Source organism: Lissotriton vulgaris, chromosome 2_1, assembly GCF_964263255.1.
Source record: "Lissotriton vulgaris chromosome 2_1, aLisVul1.2, whole genome shotgun sequence".
Taxonomy (NCBI): Eukaryota; Metazoa; Chordata; class Amphibia; order Caudata; family Salamandridae; genus Lissotriton; species Lissotriton vulgaris.
In genome coordinates, this window is record NC_141687.1 from 256,546,566 (window position 1) to 256,574,471 (window position 27,906).

The window sequence follows — 27,906 nt, forward strand, 5'->3', positions numbered from 1 at the left end:
AGTCGCCCTCATCCTCCTCGACCTCTCTGCAGCATTCGACACAGTCTGCCACAACACCCTTTTACAACGCCTCAATAACATCGGAATACAAGGAAAAGCACTTGAATGGATCACCTCGTTCCTCACCGGAAGAACCCAGAGAGTCCGCCTCCCACCATTCAAGTCCGAGGCCACTGAAGTCATCTGTGGCGTACCACAAGGATCCTCACTCAGCCCCACCCTCTTCAACGTATACATGAGCCCCCTCGCGGCCATAGCCCGCCAACACAACCTCAACATCATCTCTTACGCGGATGACACTCAACTAATCCTTTCTCTCACCAATGACCCCAGCACCGCCAAAACCAACCTACACGAAGGAATGAAAGAAGTTGCCGAATGGATGAAACAAAGCCGTCTGAAACTGAACTCAGACAAAACAGAAGTCCTCATCTTAGGTACATCCCCCTCTGCATGGGACGACTCTTGGTGGCCGGAAGCCCTTGGAAAAGCACCCATCCTGACAGACCACGCACGGAACCTAGGCGTCATCCTGGATTCTTCACTCTCAATGAACAGACAAGTCAGCGCCGTATCCTCATCCTGCTTCAACATTCTTCGCATGCTCAAGAAAACATTCCGCTGGATCCCCACCGAAACAAGGAAAACAGTCACCCATGCTCTGGTCACGAGCCGACTGGACTACGGAAACACCCTCTACGCAGGTACTACCGCTAAACTCCAGAAGAAACTCCAACGAATCCAAAACGCCTCAGCCAGGATCATATTAGACATCCCGCGCAACGAACACATCTCTGGTCACCTGAAAGACCTCCACTGGCTACCCGTCAATAAGAGAATCACTTTCCGACTGCTAACCCACGCACACAAATCACTCTACGACATCGGACCCGAATGCCTCAACTCACGACTGTCCTTCTACACCCCCTCCCGCCAACTACGTTCCTCCAGCCATGCCCTCGCCACTGTACCTCGCATCAATAAGACCACCATGGGAGGCAGATCCTTCTCATACCTGGCTGCTAAAACATGGAACTCACTCCCCGCTTACCTTCGCCTTACCCAGAACCACCTAGCATTCAGAAAGCAACTTAAAACGTGGATATTTGACAAGTAATCCTCCTCCCCTTTCTAAGCGCCTTGAGACCCTCCGGGTATGTAGTGCGCTATATAAATTCTCTGACTTGACTTGACTTGACTATAGGGTCAAGGCCCTAAATACTTGCAAAATAAGGTGGTAAAACATATCCCGAGCTGAACACTCAGATCTAGCTCGCAATTACTACTACATGTACCCCGAATCAGACGTTACATGTCAGGAGGTATGGCTTTCTACTACCTGGCTCCTAAATATTGGAACAGCCTTCCTATCTCCTTGCGAGAAATTTCATCCTATCAAATTTTTAGGAAACACCTAAAAGCCTTCCTGTACTAAGGCTCCCTCCTCTCTGCTCTTTTTTCTTGGGCTGTGCTCTGAGTAAGCGCCGAGATGCCTCATGGTGAGTCGTTGCGCTATACAAGAGGGTATAACATAAGTCTCCCACCCTATCCTCATACAATGCCTACACGTTATCGGACTCCAAGGACACACATTCTAATGGATCTGCTCCTGCCTAACTGGAAGGACCTAGTTAGTCAGCCTGGAACCGTACACCTTAGAAGACTCTGGAACTAGTCTGCTGAGTTCAGCAAGGATGCTCCCTGAGCCCACCCTCTTCAATGCATACATGATCCCTATGGCCACCATCATCTACTCTCCCAACATCAGTGTCCTCTCCTACGCTGACGACACAAAACTCATTCTCTCCCTCGTGGAGAAGACACCCAGTACACAGATTAAGTTCAGTGCCTGCATGACTAAAATCACCCGCTGGATGAAGACCAACTGTCTAAAGCTGAACACCGACAAGACTGAAATTGTGATCTTCAGGAAGAGCACATCACTTTGGGACTCCGCCTGGTGGGTAACAGAGCTAGGACCGACACCCACCCCCCACCCCAAGAACCGGAGTATCAACATTGACTGCAACCTCAACATAACCGCCCAAGTCAATGCTGAAACCACCTCATGCTTCCATACCCTGAAATGCTGAGAAAGATTTTAAAATGGCTCACAATCAACACCCAGATAACACTTAAGCCCTGGTCACAAGCAAGCTGGACTATGGGAACAACCTCTCTGCCAGGATCTCACTAGAAGGCTACAGACCATTCAGAACTGCAGCCAGAATCACTCTTAACCTCCCAGGCTGCACTCACATCACACCACACCTGAAGGAGCTCCACTGGCTCCCCTTTCACAAACAAACACAATTCAAACTCCTCACCCACACTTTCAAAACACTACATAACTCTGGCCCAACATATCTCAACAATCACATCTGCTTTCACAAACCTTCCGGACATCTCTACTCCTCAAGACTCCTTCTTGCACAGATCATATGCATATGGAAAACAAGATCCAACCTTCTCCTGCATTGCTCCTAAAATGTGGAACGACCTACCCCTACACATACGAGCCTCCTCCTCACTTCTTGAATTCTGCAAGAAGCTGAAGATCTAGCTTTTCAAGTAGTCCCACTAGGTTCTAGGTGTGGCTAGACTCACACCTGCTCAGTGCCAGGATACCCTCCTGGGTGATGGTGCTCTCTTCAAGTCTGTGTAACATAACATAACATCCTGGGTTCAAAGACTGGTGAATATGGGTGGGCAAGTAGCCAGAGAACCCTGTCCAGAGTCTTGCTGGGTTTCTTCTGCTCATCGTGTCTGTCAGCTAAGGCAAACATCCCCTGGTACTTAAACTTGCGCTTTGCCTATTTTCTGTGCTCAAAACTCAATGTATAAATGTTACCCAAAGTATTATTATTTGAGTAGGTTACATGCACTTCCTCCAATGTGGCTAACCCAGCCTCCTGTCTGTTGTCTAATGTCCCTCGGGATAAGGGATGGTGATCTCCACTTGTATGGAGATCACCATCCCTCCTAACCAAACTTAAAGGCCTTTCCGAATGTGGAATAGAGGTACAAAGAGCCTTGTTTATTTTTTTCGAAAACTTTTTGTAACCAAAAACCATTAAGCATGCAACCTTGTAAAGCCAATGATGTGACCCTCCATCCAGCATAAAAAGGTAACAGCACCGTGACTTGACGTTCTAGAACTACTGGGGGATGGTCTGACAACATGCTTGGCAGGTATTTGATATCAACTACCCACTGCATCAACTTGGCGCTTGTTAACCAATGATCTAAACATGAGAAGCTTTCATGAACCTAGGGTATCTTCGAGCTATTTTTAGCCTCAACGCATCAATGAGGCTATGCTTCTCCAGCTTACCAAGGAGGTTGTGGACCACTTTTGGATGGTCCGGGGGTGACATGACCGGTTATATCTAATGTGGCAATGAGGTCTAGATTAAAGTCTTTGCCACAAATTGTGTTGTCACCTGTGTTGCTCCAGCACCATGACTAAATTGTCAAAGATCTGAGAGGACTCGAATTTGGAAGCATATAGATTACCATTAACTCCCCTCCTTTAGGATCGGCATACACCCCAGGAAAAGAAAAGGCAATGGACTTCCGTATAAGAACACCCACCCATTCGACATAGAAACTATATGAGGCAAAGTGTCGAAACTGACTCCATCTGAGGGCAAAAGTAGGAGGCCATGTTGGGTCCAAATGAGTCTTGTGCAGGAGCACAACATCAACGGTGAGCTACTCCGGAGATGCAAGCACCAACCTCTCTCTTTTAGGGCTGTCCATTTGTCTAACATTTCAGGTTACGTATTTAACATTATGAACAGAGGTCTGCTTTTAGCAACCAGGATAATAGGAAATCGAGGCCCAAGGCACTATTGTCTTTTGTCCATCAACAACCGACTGCACTATAAAAGAAGAAAAGAAAACAATTGACTGAAAGAAGAAGAAAATTATGGATATTTATGTGTGGAGTGGGAGCTACGGCCCCACGCATCCATCTTGGTAGGCAGTTGGACACCACTCTTCCCCCCATGAGTTGCCTTCTGATTGACAGCAGCAACATAAGCTGCAGTGGTGTATGCAGTTTGGTTGCAATGACATACAAGGTTTAAGAGAGTAGAATAATAATTTCCTAGTGAAGTCCTATATTTTACTGTGGGGACACCTGTTGGGCCACTGACATACCACTCCAGCTGTCTTTGTGAAAGATTGTACCACATATTATATATAACCATACATTAAGTCATGTTTTATGGGAAGGTATAAGAGGATGTTTACAAAGTGTATTTGCAGATGGAGAAGCTTGTTCCTAAGAAAATGTGGATTAGATATACTTAATTCTCCAGTATAGTATCTTTCATAGATTCACATGCTTGTATCTTCCCCGTCGTCATGGTGGGAGTCTCCCGGTAAAAGAATAACCATAGCAGTAGAAGAAAAAACTGCCCCCCCTCCTCATTATGTGGACCAAACTACAGCCAATCAGCTGCCAGCACCAGCCTACACACTTCCCAGCAGAGCCACCATACCTCAGATTTCCAACCGCCTTCGTGTGAGAATGAGTCTCCCTGAGCTCAGCTCAGTTTTTCTCTCTACTGAACTTTTGACCTTCTACAGTAGTTGGAAGTAAGGTACTGTTGTTTTCAAGCTTATTTACTTCAAAATGTCTGAAGGCTGCAAGAAGAGGCTTTTCAGATCTTACAGATCCTGTGGCAAAGCCAGATTATTTTCTGAGGACCCACACAAGGAATGCTTGTACTGCTTGTATCACAAGCATGTTCCTAAGGACTGCAAATATTGCTGCACCTTCTCTGCTAAAACTCTCAAAGATAGAGAAGCACTCCTATTACTATGGCTTCTAAAGGAAAAATCCACAGACTCTGAGTCTGATGGTGAAGCCAAAGGACACACCTCTAAAAAGCATAAGAGAGAGTCCTCTGAGGAAAAAGGAGAACAAAAGAGACCAAAATCAGAAAAAACTAAAGAGGATGAAACTTCTTCTTCTCTTCCTCCAACTCCTCACAAGTCTACTTCAAAAATGAAGGCTCCGTCGTCGTTACCGTCGTCAAAATCTTCAGATATTCCAGTCAGATCGCTGACGAAGCCGCCGCCGCCACCGACCATCTCGACGACGATAGCCTTGCCAACATCGATGACTCCGTCGACGGTGAGTGACAGGCCTTCGGCGACGGCAAGATCGTCCACGATGCATTCATTGGTTCCGTCGACGATGACTACTGTTGGATCTCCAACGATGATGACATCTACTTACATATCCATAAAGAGGACTGTCCCGTCGACGGGCTCGTCGACGAGTAAAAAAGGAGAGTTTTCCACTCCCAAGATTTCGCCTCTGCTTCCATCCGCTATTCTGGATTGCCAGGAATCTGAAGAAGGGCCTTATGGAGTTGCCTATAGTCCCTCGCAGCTCCATATTAAAAGTCAAGACTCGGAAGAGGAAGATTTTCAAGAAGTTCAGGAACACTTCTCTTTTAAAGATCGTCCAGTAAGAGGCCCAAAGCGCTATGAGTCTTTTCATCAGGCTTATCATTATGAGGATTAGGAGGACGTAAGTCCAAATGTTCAAGAGGAGGCTATGTCAGTGCCTGTATCTTTGATTTCTGACTTGAGGCACATGATAGAGAGTTATTACTGTTGTTTTCCGGAGGATAACGCTTCAGTCCCTACTACTACTCCTGCAAATGTTTATCAACCTGTGAAAGAAACACCAGTGGTTCAATCCCCGCCTCCAGTTCAACGTGTTGACGTTCCTAAAGTAATAACTATTCGGGATGACTTAACGGATTCTGATCATGACGATCAATCTGAGGAAGGAGAGATTCCCCAGGATGATGTGGTTGGGGATGAATGGGACCAATACATCGTTCCAACTTCTCCTTTTTCACCATTCCCTCAAGCAAGTTCTCCGCCGGAGGATATAGCCGCTTTTCATGATCTCATTGAAAAAGACGCTAAAAGGTTTGAGCTTTCTATGCCGGTTAAAGAAAGTGAGTGTTTCCTTTATGATTTCAAAGAGTCAACTCGGAAGTCCGTAAGAGCTGTTCCGGTTATCCAGCATATCTGGGATGAAGGAATAAAATTGATGAAAAATCCGGCATCATTTCCAGTTTCAATTCCGAAACTGGATAAGAAACCGGTCCTAGGATGCTTGATTCCGGTCCAGGAAAGACATAGCTTGGCAGTTCAGGCTGGACTGTTCCCATGAGGCACAGGGTCAAGGCTGATTTGCATATGGCCATGTCTGAACTGGGGTGGTGTGGAGTGCTAGAAACCAATGGATTTAGGCCCAGATCTCTGTACTGGGGTGAATGTATGACTTTGTTCTGCATTCTGTCCATCAACTGTTGTTTTTGCATTTGTCACCCCGAGTGGGATGGGTATGCTCAGACGTGAGTCCCATGCTCTCCACACCACAGGAGTCAAGCTATCCTGGCTGAAGACGGCTGATAGCCAGAAACCGGTCCTAGGATGCTTGATTCCGGTCCAGGAAAGACATGGCTTGGAAGTTCGGGCTGGACTGTTCCCATGAGGCACACGGTCAAGGCTGATTTGCATATGGCCATGTCGGAACTGGGGTGGTGTGGAGTGCGAGAAAATGATGGATTTAGGCCCAGATCTCTGTACTGGGGTGAATGTATGACATTGTTCTGCATTCTGTCCATCAACTGTTGTTTTTGCATTTGTCACCGCGAGTGGGATGGGTATGCTCAGACGTGAGTCCCATGCTCTCCACACCACTGGAGTCAAGCTATCCTGGCTGAGGACGCTGATAGCCAGAAACCGGTCCTAGGATGCTTGATTCCGGTCCAGGAAAGATATGGCTTGGCAGTTCGGGCTGGGCTGTTCCCGTGAGGCATAGGGTCAAGGCTGATTTGCATATGGCCATGTCTGAACTGGGGTGGTGTGGAGTGCAAGAAACCAATGGATGAAGGCCCAGATCTCTGTACTGGGGTGAATGTATGACATTGTTCTGCATTCTGTCCATCAACTGTTGTTTTTGCTTCTATTCTGATACAAGCATGTGAATCTATGAAAGATACTATACTGGAGAAAAAACTAGTTCCTTACCTGTACACTATGGTTCTCCAGTATTATCTTTCATAGATTCACATGCGCCCGTCCACCTCCCGGTTTCTTCTAGGTAGACCACCTTTATCTCTGGTTTCTTACAATGCTCACTCTTGGGCTGTTGGAAATCTGAGGTATGGTGGCTCTGCTGGGAATGGTGTAGGCTGGTGCTGGCAGCTGATTGGCTATAGTTTGGTCCACGTAATGAGGAGGAGCGGTTGCCTATTGTTTTACTACTCTATGGTTTCCAGGCAGTTTTTTTTTCTACTGCTATGGTTATTCTTTTTACCGGGAGACTCCCACCATGATGACGGGGAAGATACAAGCATGTGAATCTGTGAAAGATAATACTGGAGAACCATAGTGCACTGGTAAGTAACTAGTTTAATATTTGTTCATAAGCTCATTTCCAAGTGTTTCCCTAAGACCCACTAATTTTGCCTTCAAATAGGCTCCCTTCAAAAAATGACTTGAAGATCAGTGCATCCAGTTTATTACTATTATTTATAGTTAAACTTTTAGTGTAGCCTCTTCTATATCAAGTAGTATTCTAAGTCTTGCCTTTTCAATAATAATTATGAGAAATGTGAATTCTTTCTGTTCAGGCTATACCGTTTCTGTGTTTACACATACCTTTAAATTACAGTGTGCACCATGGGCTCCATTAACAAAACGTTATCGTTGAGTAGTGTCTCGCCTCTAAACCAGGTGTGACTTACTACTGAATTTCTGGCTATTTGAAGCGAGTCCCATGAGTTTATGCTATATATGGTACTTTGTGGAAAATCTGCAATATTAAGCACCATTTTCTATCAATGCATACACAGTAGCATCGTGGATTTATGTGAAATAATGGTAGTCCCAGGAAAAAAGATTGCCAATTTTGCTCATTTGGAGATATCTCAGGTTTATCAAGGTTTGGAAGTAGTGAAGTCTGTTTGGAATCCTTCTGTTTTAACTTTACCAATGAATTTGTAGTCTGTTAAGTTTCTGTTTTCTTGCTTCTGACGTCATTCTTGTTTTGCTATTTAGGATGTCATTTTCCTCCAACCTGAACCATTATGGCATGTTTCACGTAGCCAGTGTCAGTGATGTCCTACTTGACAGCTCCTTCACTCCGCCATGCCAAAGAATGGGTGGGATGGTCTCCTTCCGCACCTTTGAAGACTTTGTCAGGTATGTTCATGACGATAGGGTGGACAGTCCCCATCTGCACCGTCAAATAAATATAGGTGTATTGGTTCAGCACCATTAAAGGTTTTGCCATGTTCATCCCAGAAGATGAGTTGGACTTTCCTTCTGCACAAAAGTTGTCAGGTACATCCCATAGGAAAGGTTGGTAAGTTCCCATCTGTGTCTTGAAAGTCATCTACAGTTATATAGCAAAGTGGGTCATTCTGGAGCATTGAAGACGTTGCTGTCTACATTTCCATAGATTAGGTTGGACAGTCACCTTCTACGCCTGCAAAGAAATCAACAGTTATAGGACCACTGATGGGTGGTATGGTGCCTTTCTATACCTTCAGACTATTAATTTGTTTTCTTTTGACCTTCAGTGTTAAAGGCTGTACCTACCAACATTTCCTGTTCCTTGGTAGTCCATAATGCTACTGCTGTGGTTCATTTATCATAATCCAGCCATTACGGAATAACATTTATTTAGTCTTTTTTTTGGTTATCTAAAATTAAGAACCCTTGAGTTCTATGTCGAACTAGGTGCATTTTTCCGAAATATAAGCAATTGAACCAAATGTCAACAAGATCTAGGAATGATCAGGTAGTGTCAACCACACATGCTTCCTACTACATCTGAGAATATGAAATTAGCATCTCCCCTCTTTATGTGATTGTTTTTGTACTGTGCTCTTGCATTTTGTTTTATCTTTGACTGCTAATTCCATATTTTTGGATTTTCAAGATGGTGTCAATAACACCCAAAACTATTTCAGCTGGCACTAGCAGAGGGAATGTTGACTAATGTGTTGATCAGTTCATCAGTAGCTGAACGATAGAAAGCCATTCATCTTTTAAACTGTATCGAAGTGACCCCTGCAAATATCTGTGTAATGGAAATGGAGGCAACATTACAAGAAGTGTGCTAATTTACAATTTAAACAGTAGCTAAGGAAATATTTTCATATGCTGAGATGGGCAAAGAATACCATTTGTTCTCAAAACTTGGTGATGCCGCAAACTCTCCTCAGGAGCTCTATACAACAAGAGAAAATCTGGCCCATCCTGCTTCCATTGCCTCCAAATTTGACGCATCTCAAGACCTGGTCGAATCATTAGCTTCCGAACTTTCAGAGAGGGCATTCTATAATAACTGTTATCACGACAGAGGCCGCCTCTTCATTTGCTATCTGATTGTAATAATAATCAAGCTGTTATTCAAACAAATTTATTGTATAATTTTCCTGTCTATATGTGAGTGAACTGAAGAAGCTTGGGTAAATCAATAAGCCAAATGCAAGATTCAATCAGTCCCCTTCCAACTGCTGTAGTAAATTATTATTTGGTTACTGACAGGGTTCCATCAGTCTGTCCGATCTTAACCACTTCGCCGCGGGGCTAATTCCCCCGCTACGCGGAGGAAGTGGGGCCGCGCGCGGCGCCGCGGTGCTAGTGACGAGCTCAGCTCGTCATACAGCACAGTGGAGCTGTGCTCATGACAAGCTGAGCTCGTCATGATTCCACCCACTTAATGGAACGCCCCGCATAGGAGGGGAATTATCCCCACGTGGGCGTTCCACGGCAGTTATGACGAGCACAGCTCGTCATAAGCACAGCTCCACGGTGCATCATGACGAGCTCAGCTCGTCATGAGCGCCGAAGGAGTTAAAAAAAAAAAATGAAGGCAGTGGACTGACTGAATTTAGGCCTATATCTTTTCTTCCCTACACAAGGCACCTCCAGGAGTCAGCCTGTTCTAGTGCTCTCTTCCATTTAATAAGTGGCTTTCGCCTGGGCCAAGGTGTTGAAGCTGTGATGAACTTGGAGGACAGCGATGTCTGTGCCCTAACTTTGTATGCAGCATACAACCCCATTGATCACCACACTTAGGAGATCTGCATTAGTGAAGTTTATACTTATGATAAGAACTGCATATTGAAGCTAAGGCATATTTGTTTCCTTCAGGTGAAATCCTGGTAGCATAGAGTTTTTTACAACCACACCTTCCCATTGTTTGTGTTGCTCACCTCATCCCACAAACCCACCCCACCTCCACTCCCCCCCACCCCGCTATAACAAAACAAATTGCTCTGATGGGGCCAGCACTGGCGCTGTCATAGCTTTTTGTTTTTTTACCGTACCATCATAGCGTTTTTTCTTTTTTTTACAAACTTCACTTTTGGTCATGCTGTACAGCCACTCTGCTGTACAACATGTCTAAAAGACATTGGCAAAGCTAATAGCTTTCGCATTGGGCTAGCTATTAGCTTTGCCAATGCTTGTTTATTACTACCTTGGCGTCCCACCTACTTACTTCCTTAACCTTAGGGACTTGCTACGGTTGTATGACATTACAACGCATACTTTTACCACGCATGCCTTTTCCACACATTTTTCACAACACATGCCTTTACCACGCCTATGAGCAAAACTCATGAACCGAATTAAACCAAATTTGTCAGGAAGATAGATCTTGGTCTGCAGATTGTGCTTTTTGTGATTTGGCATAAATCGTTTTAGTAGTTTTTGAAAAACAAAGGTTCAAAAATACTTGTATATCTGGACGGTTTGGTCCATGAGAGTCTCGCAGGGTAACCAATTAAAAAATAGTGTTCCGATTGGCCCGGGGAGCTTCTTTTTTCTCTTAAGGCAATTTGCTTCCACTGGAGTCAGAATCCTGCGGGAGTGAGCACTCTGAATGGCTGACAGCCACTTGAGGAAAATATTCCTGCCAGCCATTTACAAGATTTGGAGACTTGGTTTCCTGTCAGCGTGGGGTTGGCTGCCTTTGGAGTGGGCAACCCCAACAGCCATGCGTGGCGGGGTGTTGGCTTTACGTATTATAATAAAATATTAATTTATGTTAAAGAAAACATAGAAATGCACTGAAAAAAGCAAAGGATAAAGTAAAGTTATAAATTAGTGTGATAAAAAGACCTTTTTTTTTTTACTTAGAAATTCACTGAGAAAGCCAAAGGTTAAAGTGGAGTTATAGTTGGGTAAATATGTCATGGACAACATTAACATTTTGAACTAAAAAAAAATACAGAACACATATACTTACCTGACCTATACTTCAAATGCATGGTAAAGGCATGTGTGGTAAAGTCTTGCGTTGTAAAGTCTTGCGTTGTAAAGGGACTGAGTTGTTAAAACATTGTTGTAAATTATGTTTCAAAACTCTCTACACTTGAAAAATGACTAGTCATGAATGATGGTGATATGGCACCTATGGTTGATGATTGAGTTTTCCACAAACATCAACAGTTTCTTTCAATTTATACATTGGTGTTTGAGCCCAGGTTACTGTTTTATTATCCAGTAGTGTTTTACATCTAGAATAATCATAATGTTCCTAAAGAGCAGCTACCAGCCGTAGATCTTTCTGCTTAACTCTTGTAGGCAAATATGACAAATAGGATTATGAATGCATACTGACAAGCTGACAATCCTTATGATACTGTTTGCGCCTCCGCTTACCTTCCTAGACATGATTGTGTTTTACTCTTTCAAGGCTCAAAAGTGGAACACGTTGAATGTGTGGTTTGTGTCTAGGAATGAAGAAACCTACTCCGAACCTTTTGCTTGTGTGATCTTTTCTCCCAATTCCTTCTCTTTTGAACCTCATACAGAGGCTCTTGAGTAAAAGTCACAGCTAGGTTTTGGGGGAGTCTGGGCAAGGAAAAAGTCCTTATTGGTTCCTTCTTCGAGGAAAGTTGGTGATCATGCCAGGATAAATGACCCCTCTCATCTGGTTCATAACTAAATTATTAACCAATGATGTTTCAATGGATCACATTATTGAACTTTTTGTGTTTCAGAATATTTGATGAAGTTATGAGTTGCTTCTCTGACTCTCCTCCTCAAAGCCCTACCTTCTCTGAAGCTGGTCACACCTCCCTCTATGATGAAGATGATACCAAGGTACATCCTTTCATGTCACTGCTAGAATAGCAAGGTTTGTGAGTTGTGATGTTTTGGATGGTGGGTAGTTTCTGTCTTCATCTGAGACGGACCATATTGAACTCTGCAGGCAACGCCATATCTTCACCAATCAATGGGCTAAACGTGGGCTGAGGTCCTCCCCGTCGCTCTGCCTTATGAGCTGCAGTGGCATGGTTTGCAATTTATTATTTATTGCAGTTATGAAGGCCTTGTCACATACGCTTAGAAGTATTTTCCCATACATAATTTAGGATCAACTGCAGGATGGTGCTGTTCCCAGCATAAGGCATTAAATAACCTTTTTTTGTACTTTCTCATTTTGTAGCAGACTTTGTTAAAGGTAGAACATAGCCTCGTCTTGTTATATAATGCTCTGATTGTACCACCTTGGGTATTACTCAGTACACCCAGAAAAAATGCCCTGGCTGACCCACATATGAGCGAGGGGCTGTATGGAGTCAGAAATTAACATTTTAAAATAATTGTTGAAACTTTAATGTCAACATTCTGTGGCCAAGGCATTTTTCTGGGTGTCACAATCAGAGCATTCAGATGACTTGTAGCAGAGACGAGTGTGTCCAAGCCTAAACAGCACAACACTGAGCTAGATAATTATACAGAGCTGGTGTGTGTAATTCTGGTTTGCACTGCTTTGAGACCTTTGCTGCCAGACCCTGTAACAATCCTGTAAGAAAGCTCAACATGCAGTTTGCACAGAGATAGAAAAGTAACTTGTATAAGAAATGTCTGGCAATGTACTTGCTAAGAGAATAGTAGTCATACGCTGGTGCAGCACCAAAATTTAGCAGTCGGGTGAATGACATGTGCATTCATTTTATTTCTCATATTTCTTATCCTACTATCTTTCAGTCTCCTCTCCCCAGTAGTTTGTGTCACTCCACTCAAGTGAAGTCTCCAATTCTAGTAATCAGTTTAATTGTCATCTTTGCACTTTTTTCTGCACTGTTTTCATACATTTTAATCTAGAATTTAAAAACGCAAGAGAAATAGTGCAACTGTTGTTCTAAAGGACCCAATAAATAAGTAGAAAGAAATATATGTATCGGGGTCCCAGAGAAGTCGCCTTACGGCTTTGAAGTTCCTTTGCTGCCACATCTTTATTTGATTAATCAATCGCTGAACTGCTTGCTTTGTGATATTAATGGTAACAAAAACTACGATTTCCAGCAGTGGGGGATTTTACTGATCATCCCTGTGCTTGCTCTTGTGGGAGGAAGACTATTCCATGGTTCTCCATAGATTCACATACTTTAATTATTCCCTGCCGTTGGGCTGAGAATCATCAGCAGTTAATGTTACTCTAGGGGTACCTATTGTACTTGGTGATTTGACACAATACCCTGTTCCAGTGGGAATTTATGAGATCAAGTGCATCTCCTGTTGTGATCTGTAATTATCAAGACCTTCTGGGATTGAACATGTCCATCCTTTCCTTGTAATATAAAGTTCAAGATTTCCAGAACACTGCTGTCCCAAGGAATTCTGTATTTGTTTTACATCTATTTACTTTGTGTTCCGTTCACTCTGGCTCCCTGGCCTGCCCTCTTGTGTTAACACGTTTCGCTATTCTTTGCAGAGTGCTAGAGATGAGCCTATTCATATTCTAAATGTAGCCATCAAGACCGACTGCGATATTGACGACGATGGTTTGGCCGCAGTGTTCAGGGAGTTCACGCAGAGCAAGGTGAGTGGTGCCTAGAGCTAAAACTGTCTTGTCTTGGTATTGTCCACATATGAATGAGATTATACAACACTGCGATAGGAGAGACTGCCAAATCGGCCTCCCAAACCCATGCAGTCAGAGGAGCTCATAAGGGAATTAGTTGGGGGGCACAAATATTCCTAATATGGTGGTGAAGAGGAGCTTTTTAAAGACTCATTAGGATTATTACAAAATTTAGTCAGAACACATGGAAATGGTGAAAAAATGCAAAATCTTCCTGACGTGGAGAATCTCCCCTTAAGTGATAGTATGGCTGATTCTGTCGATGGATCCTGCAGTGGAGATTTAACAAGTCCTTCACAAAACCCCACGTGCCCCAGACGTATCTGCACCATGCTAGAAAATGCCTTTCTGTATCCTGCTTGCATGAGGCCCGGGGGCTCTTGTAACCAAGTAGTGCATGGGACCTGTAATCAGTAGGAGGCATGGGTTCACTTTCAGTGGGAAGGATTACTTGGGTGAATATGGTTTGATTACAGATTAGGATGACATGGCCACTGTAAATTAAAGCAAGTCATGTTTATGTTCAACGTAATATTTTTAGCAGGATACAAGAGGAAATGAAATTTCTGCAAGTGTCAATTAAAGATGACATGCTGTATTCCACTTCACTAAAATTAAAGAGTTCTAGAACCTGATCTCTTTTCCAGGACTTTATTCAGATGTTTTTTTTCATCGCTCGAGTTAACATAACAACACTTCCCATGGGAGAGGTGAAAGCCATTCTTTGTGCTTATATTTAAGAATCGAAGGGTACATGGACTGTTGAATCTGTTGCTTACAGGGTGGATGCAGTCAATAATACATTCAAAGAACATTGTAAGGGAAATGTGTTGTATGGATCAGTGTCAGTGAGTTGAGAAAATGATTCAGTTAAGTGAAGCTACTCCTTATGATTAAGGATCAGTATTCTTTTGTGGGGCTGCTAATCAACCTCCTCAGCTTGGAGCCTGAGCAGACAAATTAAGGAATCAGCTTATTTACATATTTACATTTACCAGCACAGCTGAAGATAGACTCCAGTGTTTCTTTTTTGATAACAACATCTTTGAGATTGTAACATTGCACAGACAATTACATTACCAAAAAGAATTAGGACCTTCCAACCACATCCAATGACTGAGTCCACTTTCCACTCAACTATCTAAAATCTTAAATGGGATACAGTATTACCATCCTCACAGGGGAAAGTTGGAGAAGATAAACTCACAAAATCCTAAAACATTAATAAACAAAAAATAATCTTACAATTTGCTGAAAATTAACGATTGGAAACCTTCAACCCTTAGCCCTTATGGAACGAGTATTATAACCAGAAAGATTTAGAAGGTTATAGAGTGATCTATACTTAAAGAAAGTTAAACTACTTTGAGGCTGCTACTTCTTGGGCAAATAAGGCCACTGTGTCTCCCCAATAGCTACACCTAATGTAGCAGGAAATAGGACACTTGTTTGAGAACCCACTGCAACAGAATCTTTCCTAAGTCTTTGCTTGTCTTTTTGTTTAGCAAAGGTAGCCGTGCTAGTATCAGGAAAGAAAAGTTAGTGAAAAGCTGTTGATGGCGACCAACCATCTCCAATAGGGCAATCCGGCCTGCAACTGACAATGGAAGTATGCGCCAGAAGAACATTTGCGAACGCAGCACGGTAACACTCTCCCTAGATTACCCTCTAGCAGGTCTTCCTGCTGATGATAAATACGAATTCTTAGATAGCGGAACCTGTCAGGTTGCCAGGTAATGCGCGCTTCATTGAAGTGGAGTGCCAGGTCTGTGTGTCCATGACTAGAAGGATATAGGCAGGATTTGCTCCAATTGACCTACAGCCCATATAGGGTGGCAAATGTTGTGAGTGTGTAGGTTAGTGTAGACGGAAGGGAGCACATATCTCTAAGGTAGACCAGATTATTGTCCGTATATAGGGACACTATGTGTCCCCCAAAAATATATATATAACTACTTTCACACCCACTCTTACTCCCATAGAGACACAGTCATATCCTCTGTCATACCCATATAGAAACACTCTCACACCCACTCACAGACCCACTCAGACACTCGCACACCTACTCACAGATCCAATCAGAGACTCATGCATCCACTCACACACCCATTCAGAAACTCATGCACCCACTTAATCACTGGCTCATGCACCCACTCACAGACCATCAGAGACTCACTCATTTATCCTTTCCAAAGCTCATGCACCATTTTACAGACCCACGCAGCAACTCATACATGCACTCACAGACTCACTCAGAGACTCATGCATCCACTCACAGACCCACTCAGGCATTGAAGTAGCCACTCAGAGACCCACTCAGACACTTATGCACCCACTTACAGATCCACTCAAATATTGACACACCCACTCAGACACTTATGCACCCCCTTACAGTCCCACTCAGAGACTCATGCATGCACTCACAGACCCACTCTGACATTCGTATAGCCACTCACAGACCCACTCAAACACCACTCACACACCCACTCAAAGACACACTCACTCATGCACCCACTCATATACCCACTAATCTACCCTCTCAGAGACTCATGCATCAAGTCTTAAACCCACATAGACAGACACACACCCACGTATAGACCCAGAGACTAATGCACCCACTCAGAGGCTCATACACCCACTTGCAGACCCACTCAGATACTCATGCACCCAGTCACAGACCCACTCAGAGACTCATGCATCCACTCACAGACCCATTCAAACACCCACAGACCCATTCAAACAGTGACGTACCCACTCACACGCCCACTCAGACACTCCTACACCCCCATTGAAACATTCATGCACTCATTCACACACTCGCTCTCAAAGGTTACAGGTTACAGTTAGGAAATACAATTAAGAAAATTTTTGAAATTCACAAAAAAAATAAGATTACATGGATGCTATAGTTAGGACATAACATAAAAAACTGTAGAAATTTTCTAAAAGAAACAAAGATTATTTTGACATTATAGTTAATAAATAACATTAAAAGAAACCTTAGAAATTCACTGAAAAAAACACAGGTTACAGGGATGTTCTAGTTAGGCTCACATTCACTCATACAAACAGTCATGAGTGATGTAATATGTGAGGTCATGAGTAGAGCATTGCGTGGGTGTAAGTTATAGTTAGCTCAGGTAACTAAAACCGCTTAATTTCGATTGGTTTTATACGAGTGAAATGTGAGCTTAACTATAACGTCCCTGTAAACTTTGATTTTTTTCAGTGAATTTCTAAGTTTAAAAAAAATCTATTTCCTAGCTATAACGTCCCTGTAACCTTTAGTTTTTTCAGTGACTATATATATTATTATGAATTTTCGCTTGCATGATCAAGCTCCAGGCAGTTACAAATAAGCTAAAACATAAGATGTTTAACCATCAACATGAATGATCTAAATTGTCTGAAATAATCTTGCAGCCCCAGCGTGTTTACAGAAATTAGGCTCATAGATTCCTAAATGACTGGCGGCGAGGATGAAAGTGGCTGGCTGAGTGGGCTTCCTCCAGGTGCCGCAGCCTAATCGCCTGGTAATAGCAGCAAGACGTGCTGGTAGCCGGCGTTATTACCATGTAATCAGATTCCTGTTGCTCTTCTGTTATTATCTGCCACTTGTTGGATTCTATGAGCCATAAGAATTCTGATTTTAAATGGCTTTTCATTGAAGTTCTTGCCTCTTCCGTGCCCTTACTTTAGCTGCCCAAGCATGTTGGAGGCTGGGAGCCTTTTTTCCTGCAGTAGGAAAATCAGTGAAATAAAATACCTTGGATACGAAAGTGGCCTCATGCACCCTGTGACTCCAGCCAATATCAGTGCGTTGATTCCTTGTACCACTGTTAGCCCCTTAACCGTCTCCATCCTATAGCAAATGGGTTATGGGACAACTTTGCTCCCAGCTTCATGAAAAAGTTCCCAATGTTGTCAATACTATGCTATTAAACTAGCACTCAAGACAACAATAGTGAACATTCCCACTGAAAACTTGAAAAGTGTATTACCCCCTCCTTCCCTATCTTCTTTATTAGTACCTGACATTAAACTGTACTCTGGATTAAATCTTCTTCCTTTCTTATTGTTTTGTGCTCTCTTGGTGTTATCCAAAGAGCCCTGATGTGGGTCCTTATCTTTTGATAGGTACTCTAACGAGGGTGATCACATGGATATGAATTTCTTTTCTGTGCCCTCAATTACGTGTGAGATCTTTTCCATGCCCCAAATTCTCCACAATCGGTGGAACCAGTTTAGTTTCTGTGGGGATCAGGTTTCCGCCATCTCGCTTAAAATGCTTGTTTACTTATGAGTAGAAGTGTCATAGTTAAGCTTTTTGCTCCCCTGGTTCTCCCCCATACAAGCGCGTGTGTCCATCGTAATAATATCTCTCCAGCATTGTTTGGGCATCATATGTCAGTAATTTGAGATAATGTTTGCAAACCATCTTGCACTAGCTTTTGATTTTTTGGTATGAGCACATGCTTCGCTCACCTTTGTACCCCTGCACACATGTACACACATCAGCCAAGTTCTTCTTTACATTCCCCACTTTATAACCAATTTATAAATAGTAGCTGTGGCACCTGTCACCGCACAGCAGAGTCGTTTCGTACAGTGCTTTCATTGTATTGGATGCATACTCTTGTGACTCCAGCATCTAAAGATTCTGATTCTTGATGCTGTCAACAGACAGCTGTAGAAAATATTACTACACATTAAAATCGGATTAAACCCTGTACATATAATGTTTTATGACTTTCTCTATGTGTACAAATCGCAACATTTCAAAATAACACCAGGTTCCAATGCATCATTTCGGGTTTCCACAGCAATTGTCAAATTCCAAAAGTAACCTGTTTCTATTGTAGTGTTTCTGTTACGAGGATCCTTTATTTGTCTTCGAATTACAGTCTCTTAAAGACTTCTCAAAGCGGTGTGCAGGATGAGGAGCAGCTAGCACAGCCAATTTTGGAGTTAGAACATGGTCGAGGCAAATAACTTTGGTGAATGGTATCTTAGCAGTACAAAATGGAGAGTCAAAACAAGGGATTTTGAACAACTACCGTAGTCTACTGACAAACTGATGACAACGGTGAAACGTAATATAGACATTACATATAAGCGTTGGCTGCTTCCTGAGACATTTTAATCTGATGTTATTTTGAAATTTTTAGTTGATTTGTATATGTTGAGAAGGCTATGAGAAATGACATGCATAGTGAGCAATTTGATTAAATATTGTAATAATGTTCCTCACAATAGTGTTGAAATCCACACCCTCTACTCGTCTACCCCCTCTGAACAGACCTTTTCATCTACATTTAAGGAGACTTCGATCCAAATCCAAAACACCCTCCACCATACGGCTCCAGTATAATTTCCCCATCCCGTCCCTCAGCACCCCTCAAAGTAGTATGGGAGGCACTGCCCTTGAATTTGAATGGGGTATATTGCTTGTTCAACTTTGACTCGGCGCACCTACACCACCTGCACTTTGGTCTACCAAAATTTTGACTCCCTACAGTTTACATTGTACTGACCATTAATCTTCTCTATGCACCTGATTCTTTAAAAAAATAGTACATCTGCAACTTTGTGTAGGTACAGATTTATTAGTTTTGGACATTCACAAAGGTTTCCCTGTTTACATCTGGAAAATAGTGACAGTCACGGGTTTTCAGGTGTACTGGAAAACTTTGCCAAATTGCACTTGAGACTAGACGGGGCATTTCCACATGTACTGTTGCAGATAGTGATCAGTTGCACATGATGAAATGGCTCCCCTATGCTCTTTGCATCATAGCCCTGGAAACTACACTCCCTCTCTCTGGTAATAGATTTTTCTCACTTGAACACTTTTCTAGTGAGTAATATATTTCAAGAATGTGAAATCAGCTTTTGTGAATTCCAAAAGGGGGGTTAACAGTCTTAAAAACAACTATGCGTGTAAGCTAAGCATATGGCCCCATGACTTGCTCTGCCCCAGAAACTGCCATTTACAAAATTGAATGTTAAAATTGTTTCCTTCACCTAAACTATTTTTTAGTTATGTTATAAACCAGCTAACGTGATGAAGGAAATTAAAATAAAGCTGCAGTACCAAGATTGAATCAACCGAAATCAAGATTCCCTTCTTAAAATGCTGTTTCCAATCTTAATTTTTTTAGTACAATATTGTATCTGTTTTAATTGTTCCTCTTGTAGGACTCTTATAGTTGGAAAAGTTTTAACAGGGAATATATAGAGATCTTTCATACACATCTAAATAATTCAGAAAAATTGATAAAGGACGCGTTCCTAAACGGGAGGGAAACCCCTCTCTACTCTTCTCTCAGAATTCACTAATTCTAAACCATAAAGTAGGTAAGGAAACCTTCTATACCCTCATGAAAATTGAAAAAAAGACATAATTGTTAATGTATTTGATTTTCTTAAAAGTGAAAATTATAACGTAAAAGGTGAAATTGGTGTTGTCATAAGTCTGAGCTGTTCACTCAAAGTGCTGGGATGATAGCACCCTCGAGAGTGCTGAGGCTCCACAACTTACATCACTAGTACATTACATGTTCCTGTGTGTCCACCCTGCTTTTATTACTAAGCACTGCAAAAACATCAGTCTCATTTTTAGTCTAATAAATACTGCCACGCCTTCAGATCATCTTTAGAGGATACAGCCTTAATTTGAGGTCTTTTTGCCGCTTCAGCCATTCTTAAATTCTTTCTGTCACGTATGTTTCTAAGGAAAGGTTATTATTTGTATCTATGAATTGAAGCCATGAGCAGGCAAGGACACGACACCAAGGCTCATTTTTTGAGACCTCATGTTCGCCCCGGAGAAGGTGGGAGGAGATTATTGGACTCTGAGGATCTTTAGAGAGCAGGGAGAGGGTGTGTTTTTGTGTATGTATAAGAGAGAGTGAGGGAGATTTTCAATTATGTTTCACTTCTTGTGGTCTCAACCTTCGTTCAACCTCCACTGTGCTCGGTGTGGACTGTCAGGCTACGTTTTACCCAAGGGAGTAGAGGAGGGTTTGGAGGCCCAATGCTGAGTATCCCGATGAGTAGGTGACATGTACAGTTTACATCTTAATTTCTAGTTAAACCCTACAACCGCAGAATCTGGGAAAAGCTTGTTAGCAGCCGAGCAGCTTCCACTACAGCGCGACAGTGTCTCCACCTCATTCCCTGCATTTAGTCTAAAGATGGCCGGTGTGGAACCCCAACTGACATGTATTACCCTCATCTTCAAGATAGCACTTGTACCATCTTAACCTCTGGATAACCTTTGGATGTGCAATGTCGTTCTTACACTCAGATAATACTTTTTTGCCAGAGGGAAGGTGTGAAGTCTTTCTATAGCGAGTTAAGTATCTCTCACAGTATATGTTGTTGCAATGTTGTACATCCAGAAGATGAGACCGGTGAATAGAGACCTGCTAGGTGCTGGTGCTCTAGCCCATAGTACAAGTCGACGAGCTGGACGCTCCCATACACTGGCCTCAAAGACATGCCCCGCTGGGGTTAGTCTTTTGTGGGCTGACCACCTCTCTTCTTTTCTCCACAGAAAGCTGTCCTCATTGACCACGGAATCCGGCGCTTGACTTTCCTCGTGGCTCAAAAGGTATGATTTTGATCGTGTCTGCTGATGTTTACTTTAAAAGGTATCTTCTGCCTGCTCAACATTTTCTTTTGGGGGTGGAAGAATCACAGGAGAACAGTATGTAAATATGGTTACTGTTATTATTGTTCACGCCCAGCTCCATCAGTTTCCTTTTCGCCCCTGTGTCATATTCAGATGTTTGAAAACGAGTGCATGGCTGCCTGTTCCCCCAGTCGAGAACACTACCAACCCACCTGATCTTTTTGTGGTCCAACCACAGCCCCTACGCACTAGACCTGCCCCTATGGTAAACTTGGCCCAAGGCACCATCTTTCTTCCCAGGGGTACCTGCTCAACTTGGGGACACCACCTACCTGATATTTATAACACAGGTCTCAGAGGGTTGGAGAGAAACCTGGGAAAATGTGAGATGGAGGTTTTTGGCTGAATAGAGACATCAGATTATGTTGAAGAGCCCTCCCTGGATGCTGTAGGCCTAGCCATGTCCACTAGTCCCCAAGCCTGGTATGATCCTCTAAGATCAACCCCAAGCGTCTTCTGTGCCGGCCATGCTGCTCTGGACTGCCACAGAGGGTGCCCTTCTTCTTGTTCTAGGGACCACCGGCTCAAGAGTCTTTTTACGTGAGTGTATATTTTGGTTACATTATTCGGCCACTTCCTGTACATTTTGGTCTCCTGTCCTCCATCTGTAACTTATTCAGTCCTGTCTATTTTCTATTTTGGCTGGGTGGGCCATTGCTTACTTTCTACCTGAAAGAGTACTTGTAGGCCAGAGAAGAGAGTGGGCGCACTGCTGCACAGTACCTCGGGCAGCAGACGTGCTTGGAATGTTATTCCGTGGTGCTAGATTTAAAACTCCATCCTAACTAGCAGCGCCCTCCTCTGGCGCCATTAGCATCACCTCTCATCTTCAGCAGGAAGAGTGAAAGTGATCTCACAGAGAACCACTGTGCGCTCACCAGGCCATCACAATGGAGCCCTGGCGGATCACTGACCCTGGGGTTCTGTGCCCCGAGCGTCCAGAGTGCTCGAGCGCAGGGCAGGCGCAGCGCGCTAGAAACCAGCGCCCCCTTGAATCCAGCGCCCCCTTGAATCCAGCGCCCCCTTGAATCCAGCGCCCCCTTGAATCCGGCGCCCCCTTGAATCCGGCGCCCCCTTGAATTCCGCGCCCCCTTGAATCCAGCGCCCCATAAAACCAGCGCACCCTTGAATCCAGCGCCCCCTTGAATCCAGCGCCCCATAAAACCAGCGCCCCATAAATCCATCGGAAATGAGTGGTAAGGGCTGTATCCGTAATAATATTTAGGCTTAATCTATACTTCTAACGCTCCAGTGCTTCGCTGGCAGGACCTGCTGCTGTGCTGCTCGCTGGCTCTTGCTGCTTTCATTGTAATCCAGTTATGTTTTATCTATTAAGTGATGGGGTTTCTGGGAAAGTGTTAAAGCCCTGACACCTCCCTGCCTGACTCACAGGGCAGTTACAAAGGAGCATTTAAAAAGTACAGCTCGGGGGTAACTGGAGAGATCGGGGGAGCGTTTGCCTGAATATATAATCTGAAAGAAACACGTTAGTGTTAGATTCCTTACCTTAGAATATCCCCAGGCGTCAGTCTGGATCCGGAAACTTTTGCGTAGCAGTACCCCTGCGCGTCGGTAGGCGTCGTCTGCAGGCGTCCCCTGCGGCTCCGCGTCCGTCGTCGGCGTCGTGCGCCGTGATGACGTCGCTGGAGTACATAGACGCCGCCTCCGCGCGCTGACGTCAGTTCTTCTTTTTTCCGCGCCAGTGGACGCAGATCTGGAAGAGCAGTACTCCGGTCTTTGACCAAGTTTTTCGACTTTTTTCTCTATTGTGCCTGATAGGATGCCTGGATTTAAGAATTGCGATGACTGTGAGCGCACGATGTCGGTCACAGACCATCACCGCCTCTGCCTCCGGTGTCTGGGCCCCGACCACGACGTGGAATCGTGCCTCGACTGCCGGGCCCTTACCAACAAGGCTAGGCGGGAGCGGTCCCGCAAGCTGCTGGAGCTCCGGGTGTCGGCCCCACGTCGGGACCGGGAGCGGTCCCGGTCCGGCCGGAGGTCGGGGGAGCGTTCGAGGGAGCGGTCGCGGAGCCGCGCTGGGCGCTCCGGAAGTCGACACCACTCGTCAGGCTCGTCAGGTAGGAAGCACAAGAAGTCGGGGCGTCGTCATCGTACCCCCGACTCCCCCCGACGCTCGCGCGATGCGGCCGGGGGCTCGGGTGACCCCAACCCCGCGGCTCCGCGAGAGTCGCCGGCGCGGCCTGCCTCATACCCTCCGGTCCCTGGGCATGGCGCGACGCCTGAGGAGATCGAGGCGTTCCTCATGGCCATGAGGGCGCTCGCTTCTCCGACGGGGCCTACGGCGCCTTCGGGCCCAGTGCTACCGTCTGGGGGCCCTGGCGGTTCGGGTGTCCCTGCCTCGGCGCCGTCGGGTGCTCCGGGCCCGGCGTCGCCGACGGCTCCGACCCCGGCGCCGCAGGGGCCTTCGGGATCGGCGCCGGCTGGTCTTCCGGCCTCCCCGGCGCCGTTGCCATCGGGGTTACCCCCGGCGCCGTCCCCGCGCGGCGCCGGTTCTCCACTGCCGGTTCCGGCCGGCGGTGGGGTTCCGGCGCCGGCTCCGGGCGGCGCCGTCCCCTTACCTTCTCCGACGCCGGACGCGGCGCCGGATGGGCGTCGCACGACGCCGGTCCCGGCGCCGATGGGGCCCATGAACCCCGAGGAGCCGGTCTTCATCATTGACTCCGAATACGGAGAGGATGAGGAGTACGGTGAAGGTTGGGAGGGGTCCGAGGACCCTCTGGCTCGCGAGTGCCAGTATGACCCGGACTGGACGGGTGACTTGGGGGATGCCAGTGGTTTGGACGACTCCCCTAACCCTGGTTTGATCTCTCCTCCAACCGTGGCATCGGTGGAGGGAGCTGCCTATTCTGTGGTGCTGATGAGGGCTGCCAAGGCCTTAAACCTTGAGCTCCCCGTCGCGGCCGTGAGGCCTAACATCCTCACCGAGGTCTTCAAGCCGCAGTCATGCCCTTTGGAGCCTCTGCTGCCGTTTAATGAAGCCTTGTCTGACGTTCTGTTGGGCACGTGGTCCAGGCCCGCTTCAGGTGCGCCTGTTGATCGGAACGTGGCCAGGCGCCACCGTCCTTGTCCGGACGACCCCAAGTACCTGTCTACCCACCCCACTCCTGAGAGTCTGGTGATCCAGGCCTCGACCTCCCAGTCCGCATTCCCGTCGGCCCCGCCCGACCGGGAATCCAAGAGGTATGACCAGTTTGGAAAAAAGGTCTTCTCGTCCATTAGTTTGGGCCTGCGGTCTTGCAACACCGCCTGCCTCTTGGGCCGCTACACCCACTCTGTGTGGGATACGGTCGCGGAGCTGCTGCCAGAATGCCCCATGGAGGTGCGGGCAAAGCTCGGTCAAGCTGTAGCTGAGGGCCGGGATGCAGCGAAATATTCCATTCGGTGTGGTCTTGATACGACCGACTCGCTGGGCAGGGCTATGTCTACGACGGTGGCGATTCGCCGTCACGCCTGGCTGAGATCCGCCAATTTTTCGGCTGATGTCCAAAATACCCTGATGGACATGCCGTTTGATGGCTGTCACCTGTTCGGTGACAAAGCGGACCACGCGCTGGAACGCTTCAAGGACTCCAGGGTCACGGCCAAGTCCTTGGGTCTCTCGACCCAGCGTCAGCAACCGGGTTCGTTTCGTCCCTTTCGTGGCCAAGGAAGGGGCGCCCCCACACGTGCTGCCAGCCACGCGCCGCAACAATCCTTCCAACGCGGTGGCGGCCGTGGAAACCGCCGTGGTGGCGGTCGGGGACAACGGCGGGGTCAGACCACACCTTCCCCCGCAGCATCTACCCCAAAATCCTCCTAGTCCGTGCTTTCGGCCCCATGTGACGCCAGTGGGTGGCAGGGTTCGCCATCACCACGCTCACTGGCGCACGATCACTTCGGACAGGTGGGTGCTGCAAATTGTCCGAAGGGGCTACTCCCTCCCCTTCGAGACCTCTCCTCCAGCCATGCCACCGCAGAACCACCGTGTGTCGGGGGACCACTTGACACTTCTGCAGGAGGAAGTTACGGCCCTCTTGGCCAAGGGGGCCATCGAGCGCGTTCCTGGGCCAGAAGTAGGGCGTGGTTGTTATTCCCACTACTTTCTGGTGCCCAAGAAGGACAAGGGGGGCCTACGTCCTATCTTGGATCTAAGGAACGTCAACGGCTTCCTCCGGAAGGAGAAGTTCAAGATGTTGACGTTAGCTCAGGTCTTGGCTGCTCTAGACCCGCAAGACTGGATGGTAGCGTTGGACTTGCAGGACGCCTATTTTCACATCCCCGTCCTGCCGGCCCACCGGCGTTACCTGCGGTTCACGGTAGGCCAGGAGCACTTTCAGTTTATCGTGCTCCCCTTCGGCCTTACCAGCGCCCCACGGGTGTTCACAAAGGTGATGGCGGTGGTCGCAGCCCATCTGCGCAGGTTAGGGGTTTCAGTCTTCCCCTACCTAGACGACTGGTTGTTGAAGGCGGGCTCGCCCCAGACAGTCGTCCACCACCTTCAGATGACGGCAGACCTCTTGCACGGCCTGGGGTTCTCCATCAACGTGCCGAAATCACACCTGTGTCCCTCTCAAAAGCTCCTTTTCATCGGAGCGGTTCTGGACTCGGCGCAGTTTCGGGTTTATCCTCCGGAACGGCGGGTTCGGGATATTCAGGCTTTGATTCCCATCTTTCAGCCGCTATCCCGAGTCTCGGTCAGGTTGACGCTGCGGCTGCTGGGACTGATGGCTTCCTGCATCCTTCTGGTGCATCACGCCAGGTGGCGGATGCGGGCTCTGCAGTGGGACCTGAAGTTTCAGTGGGCCCAGCATCAGGGCAACTTGTCCGACCACGTCTTGATCTCGGAGGGCACTGCGAGACAACTGCAGTGGTGGCTTACGGACCGCGATTGGGTCAGGGGCAGGTCCCTCTCCCTTCCCCAACCGGAGCACGTTGTCGTGACGGACGCGTCCCTCCAGGGCTGGGGTGGCCACTTGGGAGAGGCAGAGATCAGAGGCATCTGGTCTCCGGCGGAGTCCCGGCTCCATATCAATCTGTTGGAGCTGCGGGCGATTCGTCTGGCACTGAAGGCATTCCTCCCCTTTGTCAACGGGAGTGTAGTGCAGGTGTTCACCGACAACACCACCGCCATGTGGTACTGCAACAAACAGGGCGGTGTGGGGTCGTGGACCCTTTGCCAGGAGGCTCTGCGCCTCTGGCAATGGCTGGAACGTCAGGGCGTGACTCTGACGGTTCAACACCTGGCAGGTTCTCTGAACGCCAGGGCGGACGAACTCAGCCGTCGGTGCTCGATGGATCACGAATGGCGTCTGAACTCGGACGTGGCGCAAGGCATCTTTCTGCAGTGGGGAGAGCCTTGGTTAGATCTATTCGCCACAGAAGAGAACGCGCAATGTCATCAGTTCTGCGCGTTGGAGTTTCCAAGACGGCACTCGCACGGCGACGCCTTTCGGCGCGAGTGGAGTTGCGGTCTGTTATACGCCTTTCCGCCTATACCACTTCTGCCCAGAGTGCTGAAGAAGATCAGGCGCGACCGGGCCCAAGTTATCCTTGTGGCTCCGGACTGGGCTCGAAGGTACTGGTATCCCGAGCTACTCAGCATGTCAGTCGGTCCCCCGATCCGCCTGCCCCTTCAGGAGGACCTTCTGTCGCAGCAGCAGGGGACGGTCCTCCACCCGAACCTGTCCAGTCTCCACCTCCATGCTTGGAGATTGAGCGGCGGCAGTTGAGGCCATTTGACTTGCCTCCTGAAGTCTGTGATGTTATTCTGGCAGCCAGGCGTCCCTCCACTAAGTCGGTATACGCCTGTCGGTGGAACAGATTTGTGGCATGGTGCACAGCAAAGGCTGTGGATCCTCTTTCTGCCCCTCTTTCGGAGGTTCTTCTGTTTCTTCTTTCTCTTGCCCAGCAGGGCTCTGCTCTGGGCACTATCAAGGGCTACCTTTCTGCCCTTTCAGCCTTCTTGAGGCTTCCTGATCAGCCTTCTTTGTTCAAATCCCCGATTGTAACTCGATTCTTGAAAGGCATCACTCACATGTTTCCACCTGTTCCGTTTGTGATGCCTCAGTGGGATTTGAACCTGGTTCTAACTTTCCTGATGTGTGCTCCCTTTGAGCCCCTTCATTCTTGCCCTTTCCGTCTCCTGACTTTAAAGACGGCTTTCCTGGTTGCCATCACCTCTGCCAGGAGGGTGAGTGAGCTCCAGGCTCTTTCTGTCCAACCTCCTTTCCTGTCCATTCATCCTGACAAGGTGGTTCTGAGGACTAGACCTTCT

General features: G+C 46.5%; 1 protein-coding gene across 7 annotated transcripts in view; it reads left to right on the plus strand.

Annotated features, from left to right (window-relative positions):
• The window catches only part of ACACA (acetyl-CoA carboxylase alpha), a 1,131,726-nt gene that overhangs the window by 521,637 nt on the left and 582,183 nt on the right, over positions 1 to 27,906 (plus strand). For all 7 annotated transcript variants that reach the window (XM_086954890.1, XM_086954892.1, XM_086954891.1 and 4 more), the window contains 4 exons: positions 8,101 to 8,244; positions 12,063 to 12,165; positions 13,784 to 13,891; positions 21,492 to 21,548. In XM_086954890.1, coding sequence (XP_086811016.1) covers positions 8,101 to 8,244; positions 12,063 to 12,165; positions 13,784 to 13,891; positions 21,492 to 21,548 — 412 coding nt within the window. The remainder of the gene's footprint in view (positions 1 to 8,100; positions 8,245 to 12,062; positions 12,166 to 13,783; positions 13,892 to 21,491; positions 21,549 to 27,906) is intronic.